Source organism: Myotis lucifugus, unplaced genomic scaffold (genome assembly GCF_000147115.1).
Source record: "Myotis lucifugus unplaced genomic scaffold, Myoluc2.0 scaffold_336, whole genome shotgun sequence".
In the NCBI taxonomy this organism is placed as follows: domain Eukaryota; kingdom Metazoa; phylum Chordata; class Mammalia; order Chiroptera; family Vespertilionidae; genus Myotis; species Myotis lucifugus.
The window spans coordinates 82,132-97,284 of record NW_005871384.1 but is presented as its reverse complement, the minus strand read 5'-3'; the positions used below and the strand labels follow the sequence as shown (position 1 = coordinate 97,284).

The window sequence follows — 15,153 nt, the reverse complement described above, 5'->3', positions numbered from 1 at the left end:
ATTATGTATCTTCTGAAAACTGTTGAGCTCTGTTTCATATTTGTATGTGGTGAAAGGTATGGAGCAAAGTTCTTTTTTGCATGTGACTACAGTATGCCTTCAATGTCATCAATAGGTTCTTGGAAACCGCGATTCTAAGCAAAATGATGTATAAGGAACTCAATATTGCCATAGGCTAATTGACAAAAAACAAGAGTTAAATTCCTAAGGCATATATCTGCTCACAAAAACATCACCAAAACAAAAACATAAAGACTCAAAACGCTTCTAATATTAAACATGAAAATAAATGTGAGCTATACATAATTTAAGAAAGATTAATAAAAACAAGATTTACCAATTTTTAGTGACTCAGTGAGTGACGTGGTTGTAGTGGTGCACTCACACTCCCTACACACACTCACTCAGGCTGGGTCACTTGAGACACACAAGTTCACCTCACTGCACCTTTGGGATGGATGTGGGGAAAAAAACCAGTTCCCGGAAAAAAACATGCAGACGAGAAGAACGTGCCAACTCCACACAGACTGTGGTCTCAGCCAGGAATCAATTTTTTTCTCATGAACATTATCATGAAATGTTTTTTGAAGACCTGCTGTATCCAGTTGTTCCAGCACCATTTGTTGAAAAGACATTCTCTATTGAGTTGCCTTCGCACGTTTGCCAAAATTCAGTTGCCCGTATATGGGTGGGTCTATTGCTGGACACTCATCTGGTCTGATGTATTTGTCTGTTTTTACATCAACAGTATACTTTACTGTAGCTTTATGTAATAAACCTTGAAATCAGATAGTTTTATCCTTCCAACCTTGTTTTTTTCCAGAATCGTGGCTAATCTAAGTCCTTTGCATTTCCTTTGAATTTTAGAATCAGCTTGTCACTTTCTACGAAAAGCCTGCTGGGATTTTGACTGGCACTGTTTTGAATCTGTAAGTCAATTTTAGGAGGACTTATATTTTAGCAAACTTGAGTCTTCTGACCCATGAACAAAGTGTTATCACTCCACTTATTTAGGTCTTCATTTTCTCTCAGCATTATCAGGGCTTTTCAGTGTAGAGGTTATGCATTTCTTTTTATCAGATTTACTCTAAATATTTCATATTTGGTGCTGTTATAAATGGGATCTTAAATGTTTTCATTTTTGATTGCCCGTTACTATATAGAAATGCAATTGATTTTTGATGATCTCTTATCCTTAAACTTTGCTAAACTCACTTGTTAATTTTAGTCTTTTTTTTTGTGTGTGTGGAGTCTATTTGCTTATGCATATATACCATTCCTCTTATATCTGGCCAACTAGGAATGGAAAAATTGACAGCTAAGCACAAGAAAATCTGCATGGCAGTTTTAAATTAAATATAGGGTGTCCCCAAAAATATCTACACATGCTTTGAATAATTATAATGGCAGTGTTTATTAAAATACATTTAATTTCCAAAATTGAACTATCAGCTGTTAAAGTGTGTATACATTTCTTGGGGACACCCTGTATGTGCTATTTAATAATGGAGAGATGTGAAGTTGAGAAATTGAATCATTAAGGTTATTTTTGGATGATGGGAAAAGGATATGAGAATTCATGTGCTCCTTTATTTGGGGAGAAATATCTAAGTGGAAACTGCATATATTATTTTAATTAATATATGCTGAAACACGTGGTATTTTAAAGAACTCCTTTAACAAAATTATAGTTAAGATTTATTTTAATTTTTCAATCTGAAAAACAACAAACAAACCCCAAAACAAAACAAAACAAAAAACTATACTCGTATGTACAATGTCAACATTTTCAGAGCACTTACACTAGGACACTGTGTTTCTCTTCAATCATATGACAGCACTGTACGTGCCGCAATCACATTTACAAAACAACCGCGTCAGCAGTCACCCAGGCAGCATGATTTTACATTCAACGCACAAGAGAAACGGCCGTCCTCCTGGCACTCGGCGCCCCCTCACCGCGCCCGCCTGCAGCCCCGCAGAGCAGGTCCCCACGTGCTTTCAGAGCTTCGGCTGGTAAAACCCACGGTGGCTGTTAGAAGCCACATCCTGTCCAGACCCAGACTTAAATAATGAGAAATTTGCCATTTAAAAATAACAACCGATGGCTTATCAATGGGCATGGTGACATGTACCCGCCAAAAGGGGTGTAAAAAAACTGTATGAGAGGGAAAAATAAATACAGCTGTTGTAAGTAGTCTTGTTTACGCTACATTTCAGAACACTTAAACATAAACGTGCCCTTAAAGTTTTATAAAGTAGCTGTTTATGATCAAATTACAACTGCTGGACAAATCTAATGAAGACAAACTGATTTGGTAAAGGTTCCAAGACTCACACGCCAGCAGGCATTTCCCACGCCCCGCGTGGCGGTGACCCGCCACTGTGTCCGACGTAAGGCACTAGGTCTGAGTATGCCGCACACTCGCCTTATGCCCCGTTACCTGTTCCATACCAGTGAATTCTTTGAAATAAAAAAATAATAAACATTTCAGGACACAGTGCACTTTAATGACATACAGCACTTGAAATCTTTCAGACAGAGGTCTGAAAATAGCCTTTTAATACAAGCCTGACCCTTCAAAAACATATAGTCCTCTTTTTTTATGCTTAGTTTCAACATCACTGGAAAAAATACCCATCACTAAACCCTGATAGACATCCTTGGCCATTTTCCTCTCTTCCATGGCATCAGTGTTCATGAGGCAAAGCGTGACCCGGAATCTTAGTTCAAGTCCTACAAGGGCTCTATTCACAAAAGTCATTCAGTTTTCGGCTCCTTTTGTTTGACACCTGTCAGGAGAGGGAAAATGAAAGTTTCAAAGGGATATCGAAATCCCTGACAGCACGTGCTCCTCCACATCGGAGGTCCTGTGTACCGGGCAGTGGACGGGCAGGGACTGAGCAGGTGGGCGCCAGGCTCCCCACCCCCCACCCACCATGACTGCAGCAAATCTGGATGGAGATTTAAACCCATCCATCCCAATGTGCTCATGGTTCAAGACACGAAGGACACAGAGGATGAAGAGCTGCACTGTTTACTCTGAGTCTGCGATGCACAACGAGTCTTGGCTGCAGGGACAGCTGAGGGCCTTGCTCCACCCGGAGAGGGTGCCCTTCTCTGAACTGCCAGGTTCTGTGCCCACATGGATGGCTCTGCCCAGAGAGGAGGCCTCTTCCTGATGTGCAGGAAGGGCCGTTCGGCCGTCGATACGAGTAATCCCTCTCTGGATGGGCCCGCTCCTCGGCTGGACGCTGCCTCCGAGGGCTGTCCGCTGCCCACATAGCTGCGGCTCACGGCCACTGCTCGTAGCATTCCACTGCACGAACAGAACAAATCGGTCCATTCTTCTGCTCAAGGACACCTGGCTTGTTTCCAGCTTTAGTTTAATGCTATGAACAATCTCACATTCATTTATGCTTTTTATCAACATCTCATGATTATAAAGATTATCATGAGTTTCATGTTCCCTAATATCTGAAATTTTAAAGTGACCACACCAGGCCCCATGTCTGGTTTCTGATTCGGAAGGCGTGGGCGGGGCCCTCGGGGTACATTTCTGACGAGCCCAGGTGCTGCTGCCGCCCTGGGCCTCGGGCGTCCCTGCTCTACTAGAATCACAACCTTGGGGTCCCCACTCAGGGAATGTGATGCCTTCTCGTGGGCGGTGGGGATGCCTGAAGGGCGGCATCTTTAGGTGAGAGGTCAACTGTAAGAACTAGTCTCAGCTAGTCTGATTTCTGAATGAAAGAAAAAATCAATACCGTAACGTAGTACACACACTTGAATGTTTAACTTTTAAGAGTTCAAAGTGCATGTCTCTTACCTCCTGTCTTAGCATTCTTGGACTTGATCTGTGCAGCCCAAAGCTGGGTTTGTATTTTTTTAAAATATATTTTTACTAGAGGCCTGGTGCACAAATTCATGCACAGGTGGGGTCCCTTGGCCTGGCTGGCGATCAGGGCAGATCGGGGGTGGGGGTGGGGACCGGCTGGCTGGGGGGAGGGACCACAGGAGGTTGGCCAGCTGCCCAGGGGAGGGACTGTGGGAGGTTGGCTGTGGGAGCGCACTGACCACCGAGGGGCAGCTCCTGCATTGAGCATCTGCCCCCTGGTGGTCAGTGTGCATCATAGCAACCGGTCATTCGGTCACTTAGGCTTTTATATATATCGATTGATTTCAGAGAGAAAGGGAGAGGGAGAGAGAGATAGAAACATCAATGATGACAGAGAATCATTGACTGGCTGCCTCCTACACACCCCCTACTGGGGATCGAGCCCACAACCCAGGCATGTGCCCTTGACCGGAATAGAACCTGGGACCCTTCAATATGCAGGCCAACGTTCTATCCACTGAGCCAAACCAGCTAGGGCTGGGTTGTCTGTATTTGGGGGCAGGGAGGGGAGGAGGGGAAAGAAAAGGAAAGGGGCTGATGGGGTTAGGACCCCTACAGTCCCTCCACTATTAAACGTGTGCCACAGAAGGAACACCAACTCTTTTCCAAGGCTGCGCCCCCCTGCACGCTCCCGGCCGGGACCTGAGGGCAGGCTCAGAGCGAATCTGGCAAAAATGAGTTTAGCCATCGGTGCTGTTTGGCAGTTAATGTAATTTCCATGCACTCTTCATGGAAAAAAGTCTGTTATGTCTTTTGTTTTATATACTCAACACACTAGAAAGTCATCTGTTTTTGAAGTGTAGATGGTGTCAATAGTTAGAACCCAGAGAATTTCCCTCCTGTTTTCCAGTTAGCAGTCCTAAAAAGAAAGCAAAACTGAAGAGCCTTAGCTTTTTAATGGAAAAGGTCCTGATGAACTTGGCAATGAATCCTCGATTATTCAGGCACTGCTGGGCAGAGAGGGGCCGAGTCAGGATGCTTTCTATAAACTTTTCTCTTACTCAAGTGGAAGAATAAAACTTCACAACCACAAAGGAAATGACAATGGTTCACAGAGGAACGCACAGAAGCCCCCCTCAGGAGGAAATGTGTTCCTTCTGTGGCACACGTTTAATAGTGGGGGGACTGTCGGGGTCCTACACCCACCAGCCCCTGCGTGCCCTTCCCGTCTCAGGAGGTGAAGGTCAGAACCGGCCTCTGTACCTGGTGGGGTGAGGATGAGGGCTTGCAGAATATCTGACAGGGAAATAATACCCACAATACTATCTGCTTCATTCACCACCACCAGCCGATGGACCTGCAAACAAGAGAAAAGGAGGCCACATAAGCAAGTTTAAATAAAACACTTTAAAATGGAAAATAGGGAAAAAAAAATCTTTCACATTCTCTACAGTGAATCCATCCCACAAATTACAGAAAGTAACAGCATACAGAAACATGCAAAGGTCTTTGGCTCTGAAGCTCAATTGCGGTGCTGATCTGCTTGACTACTTTTTTTAAAATTTTAAACTTTTACTGATTTTTAGAGAGAGAGGAAAAGGGAAAAACATCAATGCGGCTGCCTCCTGTGCACCCTCTACCAGGGATTGAGTCTGAAACTCGGGCATGTGCCCTCACCAGGACTCCAACCAACAACCTTTTGGTGCATGGATGACACCCAACCAACTGAGCCACACTGGCCAGGACTGCCTGACTACTTAATAAAATAAATATATATATATATATATATATATATATATATATATATATATATAATTAATTTCAGAGAGGAAAGGAGAAGGAGAGAGAGATAGAAACATTAATGATGAGAGAGAATCATTGATTGGCTGCCTCCTGCACATCCCCTCCTGGGGGACTGAACCTGCTACCTGGGTATGTGCCCTTGACCAGAATTGAACCCGGGACCCTTCAGTCCACAAGCCGACGCTCTATCCACTGAGCCAAACCGGCTAAGGGCATGCCTGACTACTTTTAAGAACAATTTAGTCAGCCATGTCCAGCTGAGTTTTCAAATTTCACAATATTAGTATTTGAAAGATACAACTCAAAACATGAAGTACAATGTAGCTATCATATTCTCTTAGTTTTTATTTTTAAAAGTATCTCAGTTTCTCACAACTATCAGATTCTGTTTCACGTGGGAAAAAGTCCAAATGAGCACTAACAGGCCACCGCCCTGGGATTGTTTTTTATTTTTTTATCATGTCTCTATGAAGTTCATATATTAATAATATTCAGAGGATAAATGAATAGTAAAGCAAAGTAGGTTATAGTCAAGTCTCTTTTTCTACTTGAAAGTCTTTTATAAACAAGTAGGTCATGTTCTGAGGTATTACTACAGCGAAGCATCCTTAGAGCAGGAAGGAAGGAGAACATCCCACGTCTCAGATTTAAAAGCTTTAGAACTTACTACTGGTCAGTTCCTTTGGAGACCCCCTCTTCTCCATACGGAACCATTAACACCCTGGTCCCCCTGGTACAAAATGGGGATGCAGGCAGGAGAAGGAAAGAGGGGGAAGTTGTTTTTACATTTTGTCTTTTTTGTTGTTGTTCACCAGCCCTCTCCCCTTTGGCAACTATCAGCTTGTTCTCTATACCTATGGGTCTGTTTTCTGACTTATTTATCCATTTGTTTATTTTTTAGAGTCCACATGTAAGTGAAATCATATGGTATTTGTGTTTCTCTAACTTATTTCACCCAGCATAGTACTCTCTAGGTCCACCCATGTTGTTACAGACGGCAGGGTTTCATGGCTTTTATATTTTGGCGGCTGAATAATATTCCGTTGTATATATGTCCTTCTTTATCCACTCATCTATCGATGGACACTGAGGTTGCTTCTACATCTTGGCTGTTGTGAATAATGCTACAGACACATGGGGTGCATATATCTTTTCAAATTAGTGTTTTCATTTTCTTTGGATAAATACTAGAAGTGGAATTGCTGGCTCATAAGGTAGTTCTATTTATACATTTTTAAGGAGCCTCCAAACTGTTTTCCATAGTGGTTGTACCAATTTACATTCCCATTAACAGTGCAAGGGGGTTCCCTTCTCTCCACATTCTCGCCAACACTTGTTGTTTATTGATTTATTGGTACTAGCCATTCTGACAGGTGTGAAGTGGTATTTCATTGTGGTTTTAATTTGCATTTCCCTGTTGATTAATGATGTTGAGCATCTTTTCATATGTCTGTTGTCCATATGTATGTCTCCTTTGGAGAAATGTCATCACTGGTACTGCATATCCTTCTTCTAACAAACTATACTGAAGCTGAAAATTGGTCTCTGTCCCCCACTGAGAAGTCACCTGGTGAAAGAATTATTTTAATGAGGAAAGCCAGGATGGGTAAGTTGAGAAAACGGTTCAATTCCATATTTTCCTCAATGACCTATTTCATACGACAATGAAGTTTCTTTGTTCACCAGATTAACTTCTAGGACTGGCCAGGTACTTTTCCTTCTACCTGACGTGACAGGTGCTCACAGAGAGCCAGGGACACAGAGGAGCCTGGTGCAACCGGAACTCTGTCCCCCGGAAACAGTCCCTGTTACCGCTGTGGTGGGAGTCTTTCTGGCTGCTTTTCTATGTAGATGCATGTGTATTAACACAAAGAGTCATGCTGTTATGTAGTACTGTAATGGGCTTTTTCTCTTAGCAATATTCTATTAATGTTTTTCTATAGCATCAAAATTCTTCAACATGAATTTTTATCATTTAAAGGATTCCACCATTTGGATGTCCATTGTGCTTATAAATAGGAAGGATGCCTTACCTATTTCTGATTATGATCTTCAAAAGACATGCAATTCTAAGGACATTAATAAAAAAGTTAAGACATATTCCTAAGTCAATTAAACCCCTCTGCAAAACAAGTGGCGATTGGTATTAAATTCAGGTAGAAAAAGGAAAGACTCTCCCAGGCAGTGTGGCTCAGTGGCTGAGCGTCAACCTATGAGCCAGGATGTCACAGTTCAATTCCCGGTCAGGGCACACGCCCAGGTTGGGGACTCGATCCCCAGTGGGGGGCATGCAGGAGGCAGCTGATCGATGATTCTCTCTCATTGATGTTTCTATCTTTCCTCCCTTCATCCCTGAAATCAATAAGAATATATTTTAAAAAAAGAAAAGAAAAAGGGAAGACTTCATATTGGGATTCTAGTGACACCCTGCCAGCCGTGACAGTTGAAGCTGGGAGTCACCTCAGAGGCGGACAGGGGGCCGGGCTGGGTGGGTTCCGCAAGGCTGCTCCCAGGATGGAGCACTGCGCCCTGCTTCACACCAAGCTCTCAGAAAGCAAGCTAGTCGCCTGTTACGAGCCTATAAAATAATCAGGTACTTTTATTCTTGGACTGAGCTCTTGCATTTAAGATAATCATCAAAGCAGACTTATCGTCATGAATTGATTTTGCTTAATTAGGGGTTGTTCTAAAAGGAACATAGTCGCATCCTTCAGTCCTAGAGTGATGAACAGGAGAACATTCCTCTCCTGTCTAACAAGGAAGGAGAAGAATGATTTTAGGAATGGGCACACTGAGTGAGATAAATGTCTAGTAACCTCGTCTCCTGGCCCTCGGCACTCACGTCCCCTTATACTTGAAAATCCTACAGGCAGTAAGTATAACGGGACATGAGTGCTGAGGGTTAGGAGACAGGGTTACTAGACATTTGCTATGTACCTAAATCGGGAGGGAGGTACTGTAGGGGGGGGGGGGGGGAGAAAATTACCTTAACTTGAAAAAATCAGAATACATTTTATTATTTACTTCGTTAAAACCATATAATTGCACCTTTTTAACTTTTGATTTGTAAATACCCTATGGAACTTGAAGCTCTTGAAACCTGTTTCCTCCGGTATGTATTTTTTAAACCATGGCAGTATCTTGCCAGTTTACTGGATATCAGGACTTATAAATTGCATTCAATGAATATTTACAGGTGACCTACTATGTGCCAGGTAACATGCTAGGTTCTGGAACAGGGAAACTGTGTCCTCCGACCGAACTTGAAGGTGGCCCCATGGGCCGGTCCTGAGATTCACAATTCCTGAGGCGCCATTCACTGGTTAGAGCTCGCCATTCACTGGTTAGAGCTCGTATGACTTGGGGGGTGGGGGAAAGGAATGTGGAACAGCCATCTCACCTCCGCTCTTACTATTCTATCCACAATGGTCTCCAATATTTCCAGCTTACTGCACTTGACCACGCCCTCAAAGTACTGGGAACGGTGCTGAAGTGCCTGGGTCACGGTGATATCTAGGTTATTGTATGTTTTTTCAGCAGCAAGGTTCTGTAATAAAGTATCAGAATGCATTACATGCTTTCATTTAAGTTCACACTAGTGACCGCGATTAGTAAGTTTAAAGCCACCTGATTTTAAACACATCAATCAATGCATATTCAGTACCAGCACACGAGCTTGTAATGTGTCATCGCAGTGATAATTAAAGCTTACAAGGCGGACCTTAATGGTGGAGCAACTTTGTTAATTTGACTGCATGTCCTTCTAAAGCAGTGGTTCTCAACCTTGGCTGCACATTAGAATCACCTGGGAATCTTTTTTAAAATCCTGATTTCTGGGCCTCATCCTCCGGAAATTCTGTTTCTTTGTTATGGGGTGAGGCCACAACATTAGTAACAAAGAAACAGAATTTCCCGAGGTTGAGGCCCAGAAATCAGGATTTTAAAAAGATTCCCAGGTGATTCTAATGTGCAGCCAAGGTTGAGAACCACTGCTCTAAAGGTATCCCCTCCCCACCAAGGCTCCCTCCTGAATAAGGCGTCTTCTGAGAGTCGGGCTAGCGTCGGGTGAAGAAGTGTAGATGCACTCTCCTTAGGGGCCCCTCGAGTTCTCATTAACCTTAGCAGACCCCACGCAGCCAAGTTCCGATGGCCGTATTTTCTGGCGTCTCTTATGTTAAACAGAATAGGATGAAAGAGAGGCGTTGGGGCAGCTGCAAAGGAGTGTTCAAGGCTGGGGTCCATGTGACGGCCCCCATGGTGCGCACACGTGGCACTACCAAGTTTCAGTTCCCGTTCTTAGAAGGAATGGAAGGCTCTAAGGAGGTCCATTTCAAACGAACGAGAAAAAAGCATCACGTGGGAAGATGGAGCACCAAACTCAACCTAGATTTAAACCAGGATGCACGTGGGATTTACGTAACTATCTGGTACATTCGCTGTCTTCTTTAGGACAGTTGTCCCCGATCATCAAACAACAGGATGCACGTGACTACAAGTTCACGTGCACTAAGTTCAGATGCACACGTGCCCGTTGGTGGAATAAACAACACCTCCACATAGAACAAAGACCATTTAAAATATATACGCACGCTGTGGTGATGGATAAACTATACATGTACTGAAAAGACGGAGATTTATAAAATACTGTAGTATATTATTCATTGCTAAACCAATGAATATTAAAAGTACAATTACTACAGGGCCTCTATGGAATTCTCTGATAAGATCTTTACAGTCCAAAAAGCTAGAAATCATTAAATGATGGAAAACCACAAAAACGAATTAGTATGTTTTAAATGCATTTTAGATGACAGGTTTAACAAAATTAAAAATACTTACAATTACATCAAATTTGGAATAAATATCTACGACTTTCCCTAAAAATGAAAATATATGTTAGAAAAGTATCTTAGGAACAAAAAAATAACATTTAAAATCAATCTTAACTGGGCCATGGTTAAGAATTACATATTGCTAAATAGAACGAGCGTGTCTATTTTTAAATGAACGTGAAATCCTGTATTAATGGAAAGTGTGAGAATATGCCAGTTTAAAGTTCTCATTATCCTGAGTGCTCCTCAGTGCTGAATTTATTCACCATGTCTAAATGTTCGTTTCCCCCACTTCTCTCAGGGGCGAGGCCATCTGACAGTAACTTCACTGAGATAAACAGTTTTTCTGTTTATGGCCAAACAGACCTGACTCGTCCACAACAGGTAAGGCGGACACTCGTCTCTCCACGAAGACGTTCAGGGCTTTAATGATGGGCGTGTCGGGGTGGATGAAGGCGATGTTGTGGTAGGTCCCGATTCCCAGCGCGTCCAGGTTCTGCTTCATGAAGGCGGGCTTTGGCATATCGGACATCTGAACGGGAGGACAAGTGCAAACGCTCTAGACGCAAACAGGCCTTCTTCGCGCTCACACACCCACACGAATGAAAAACCAGCGCGACAGAGTCAAGCCAGTGTTCTCTAACAATCTGAGTCAATACGAAAATGTGACTCTAAGAACTGTCTTTTGTTCAAACCAGTTTAAGTCCAGTATCTCTAACTACTTAGTAAAATACTGCAAAGAACTAACAGTGTAACATTTCCCCTTTCTCTCTGCCCACTGAGAAGAGGACAGAAGGGAACAATGGGTCTCTTTGGAAGTTAAGGCCCAGAAGCCACCAAGAATCCTTATTTGTAAGTATTTGTGGGAAACCCCTGCTCCTGGGCCCTCACTAGGTGATACTTATTAGAACCCACACACGTCCAAACCCAAGTGTCTGACGGTGGCTGTCCGAGCTGTAAGCTCGTCCTCACACCATCCGTCTCCCCTCACACCCAACTCTCCTTGGAGAACTCCAGTTTTTGTCTCCTAGGAGTAAAGGACAGGCCAACTGAACAGAATTTAAAAACCCTTTAATAGTGAACTTTTCTTTTTTTCAGGGCTATTTTAGAGGAGGAGGGAGAAGTCAGAAGAGAGAAGTCTAGGGTCACGTGCGATTAAAACAAAATAGGGTCTATGGTTTCAAAAGTCCACCTTTTATACAGGGTGTAGCTGATTCCATCCTCCTGGTGTACCTTATAATTATCGGGAAAGATGAACAATTAGAAGAAACAAAATGTTCAAGTCAAAGAGCTCATCAATATTCAAATCATGAGACTCCTAGAAATTTAGAGAGAAAAAGAAAGCCCTATTAGGTCATCTAGCCGGTGGTGACGCAGGATAACCCGTTCCATACTGTGCGCTTCGGCTGACGGTCCAATGTCCCCAAGGGGACACTCCCTTTTCTCAGAAAATGAGCTCACAGTTCAGTGAAAGTCAGGTTTTGAAACTTCTTTAAAGTTCTGTATTTTGATCAGAAAACCTCTAGCTATTCGGCTATTCTCCTAGCACGGCTCTAATTACCATATTGGCCCAAATACAAGGCAGTACCAGCAGAGGCAACCTCCTCTAGTATTATTAGAGGAGAAAACGCCAGAGGCCCGTCTCAAACTGCTGCTCCTTTCCCAAGGCAGCGGAGCCGTGGGAAGGTGCCGGAACCAACCACTTGGCCTCGGAGTCACTGGACTCGCGGGTGGGGTCGGGGGAAGCAGCGGCTGAGAAAGGCTGCTGGTCGGCCTGCCAGTAGTGACGGTGGCAGTCACTCAACCTCGCTGGGTTTCATCACTTATAAACGGGATTAATAAAAATACCTACCTGAGAGGGGGGTGGTGAGGATTAGATTCATCATGTGACCTGCGTAGGACAGTGCCTACCTTATTGTAAATGCTTAACAGTATTTAGCTCTTGGGATTGGAACTGCTTTAAAATGCTGTCTCGAAGGGGTCACCTGGGCTCGGGCCTGTGGGCCTTCCATGCCCGCCCCACCCCGGTCCTGTGGAAGCTCATTGCGAAGGTGACTTTGTTCCCAGCTCACTTGAGGTCAGGTCTGACCAACGTAGCGCCTACATGTCCCCAATTCTTCCTCCCTGGACCATCTTTCTACCAAACCTCATGCCTCCTTGTAAATGACTCTTCTCCTTCCTACCTTCTTCCTTGGCATTACTTTAAACATGAAGAGTGTTACTTTTCCACGTAAACTATTAAAATATGGGACTGGTTTGATGGACAGGAGCTTCTCCCAGTGACTGCACCCTCGGTGCTCTGTCCAGCAGAGGTGGGCGGTGCTCCCCACTCCAGAGCGCCACCCACTGCCTTATTGAAGCTGGGTAAGGAATGGGAGAGCTAATCGGAGGCACATTGTTGATGTCTAGTAACTTCTTAAAAAAAAAAAAAAGACTCTTCAAGCGATCTCTCCTGAACCATGAATGAAGCCGCCTACTGGTTCTGGCTGACCAATTGCCTGTAACATCAAACTCAGTGCATGTCCTAACAGGAAAAAATCAAATTCAGTGCCTATCATTAAAAGGACAAATTTAAAGCCCTTTTGTGAACACTCGGTCCCTCTGAGCCTCTTTGAAACCTGCCGACCGAAGAGGGTCTAAGTTTTGTACGATGATGAAACCATTTCATTCCAAATGCAGCTGAGAAAACTTACAGATGACACAGCCCTAATTTGGACCAACATGGTAGTATTCTCTTGCCAAAATTTTATTTGCTTTGGGTTTTCCTCCCATGGCTGCCGTTAATAAGCTAATTCTGGGGACAGTTCTTTTTGAATATATGTTTCCAAAACCATGATCCCAATAAAGCAGCGTAAGGCAATTTGCTATAAATATTGGCTCAATTTATCTTGTGTAGCAATTCCTTAATTAGACTGACTTGCAAATTAGAATATTTTAGGTGATAAAATATTCTAATTTAAATAGAGAATTCGGAGTGTTTTTATTATTTGGATACTTTTTAATTGGAATCAACGTTTGAGAATGTACAATTCAAATAGCAGTAAGTTGAGAAACTGAAGTTTAGAAATGGAGACCTCACAACTAACGATTTCTGCTACGAGGGCAACAGGACCCAATTTACTTGAAGTAAATTAGTTATAAAGTAGATGCAGCTATGTCTTTAGAAACACTAAAAGCTACTTACAAAAAGCTGGAGGAACTTGAGGATTCTTTTGTGGGTAAGTATATAAAGTGCATTCCCACTGATAGGGTCAATAACTGGCAATCTGTGGATTTTATTTTTGATCAACGAGTTTACAGCATCGAAGAGGCTGTGGGAAAAGCCATTAAAGTTGTTAGGAGGCTTTCAGGACAAATCAGAAAGCTCTGGACCACCCCTGCTTTCAAAGCATTTCCAGTGTTTTTATATTACAATCATAAGAGGTTGAATGACTTGTAACAGTGGTTTGGGAAAGTTTTAAACTGGAGATCTCGGTAAACATTCTGATTTCTCCCCCCACAATCTGTGCTAATAAATCTCAAACACAAGTGTGAGCTACAAATCTCTGGCAGTTTTCTAGAAGCACATTTACTGCTTTTATTTGAGAAATGACAGACGCCAACCCCTAGGAAAGCTAACGGGCGACACCACCAGCGGCAGAGGCAGCTGGGGGTGAGGGGGCGGGGGGCAGGCCTGGACTGGCCGCTGGCTGCTTCCTGCTGGGCCAGCCACTTCTGGGCAGCTCTGGCCTCTCCTGTGACTGCCAACCAGGAGGCATGGTAGGTGTGTCTGTTGGGATTTGGAAATAAAAATACTAAAAATCAACATTCCACTTTTTCTCGCTGGGGTTCTAGAGTTAAGAATGCTTCCATATAAGCGTGGAAATGGACGAGAGCCATCGCAGAGGCTTGGTAAAAAAATGTCTGGGCTGGAAGACTGGAGAGGGCAGCCCTTCTTCCGGGCCCCCTCGGGACCGATGGCTGAGAGAGACTGACTTTTCAGCTCCACAGCACGTCAGCAAGCTCACATTCCTGGCAACTCCCACACACCGTTCCACAGGTGGGGCAGAGCCCAGGAGCCTGCAGTCCTCATGCGCTCCCTACGGACTTCTGCTACAGGTGACCTGGATTTTAACACTGCTTAGTATGACCAGCCCCCTAGTCCATGATCAACCCCTTCCATCAATAGAAGCTGTGATTTTTATTATCTCTAGACTTACTGAATTTAATATTTGGAATTAAGGAGGCTGGCCCTTATCTAGATAAGAAAAATCTATTAACCAATCAATCATCGTAACAAAACAGATGGATCTGAGTGAATGTTTTCAAAGGAGAAAAACGGCCCACGTTTACCTTGCATCTGGAGATATATTCACTAAAGGCTTAAATGTTTCTTGTAAATAAAGCTCTGTATTTACAGAAAGAAAAGATGTAATTAGTAACATATTTGCTGTTTGCAATTATTACATAAATTAAAATACCCTTCCATTTATAGGTAATAATTAAAGACCCAAACCAAATTTCACTGACTGAACACTATCATGTTAATTATAGTTATGGCCATTTTAAGTAACTCTCAAACTGGATGTTGCCTCTGTGGACAAATTAAATATTTAAAAATAGTATTACAAGAGATGCTGTAAAAATGAGAAGTCAAGAGATCTGATAAAAGCGGATGCCAGCAGAGGCACTAGATGCTGCCA

The 15,153-nt window shown here is 43.2% G+C and overlaps 1 protein-coding gene across 2 annotated transcripts in view; it reads right to left on the bottom strand.

Annotated features, from left to right (window-relative positions):
* Positions 1-2,489: 2,489 nt before the first annotated feature.
* Positions 2,490-15,153, bottom strand: part of PRKAG2 (protein kinase AMP-activated non-catalytic subunit gamma 2) — a 30,461-nt gene continuing 17,797 nt past the window's right edge. The window contains exons 5-11 of one of the 2 annotated variants that reach the window (XM_006100992.3): positions 14,804-14,858; positions 13,656-13,782; positions 10,838-11,003; positions 10,479-10,516; positions 9,040-9,186; positions 5,100-5,193; positions 2,490-2,793 (exon numbers count right to left, since the gene is read on the bottom strand). In XM_006100992.3, the coding sequence (XP_006101054.1) occupies positions 2,762-2,793; positions 5,100-5,193; positions 9,040-9,186; positions 10,479-10,516; positions 10,838-11,003; positions 13,656-13,782; positions 14,804-14,858 (659 nt within the window). In that variant the 3' untranslated portion in view covers positions 2,490-2,761. The remainder of the gene's footprint in view (positions 2,794-5,099; positions 5,194-9,039; positions 9,187-10,478; positions 10,517-10,837; positions 11,004-13,655; positions 13,783-14,803; positions 14,859-15,153) is intronic. The other variant, XM_023764547.1, reaches the window with a different exon arrangement.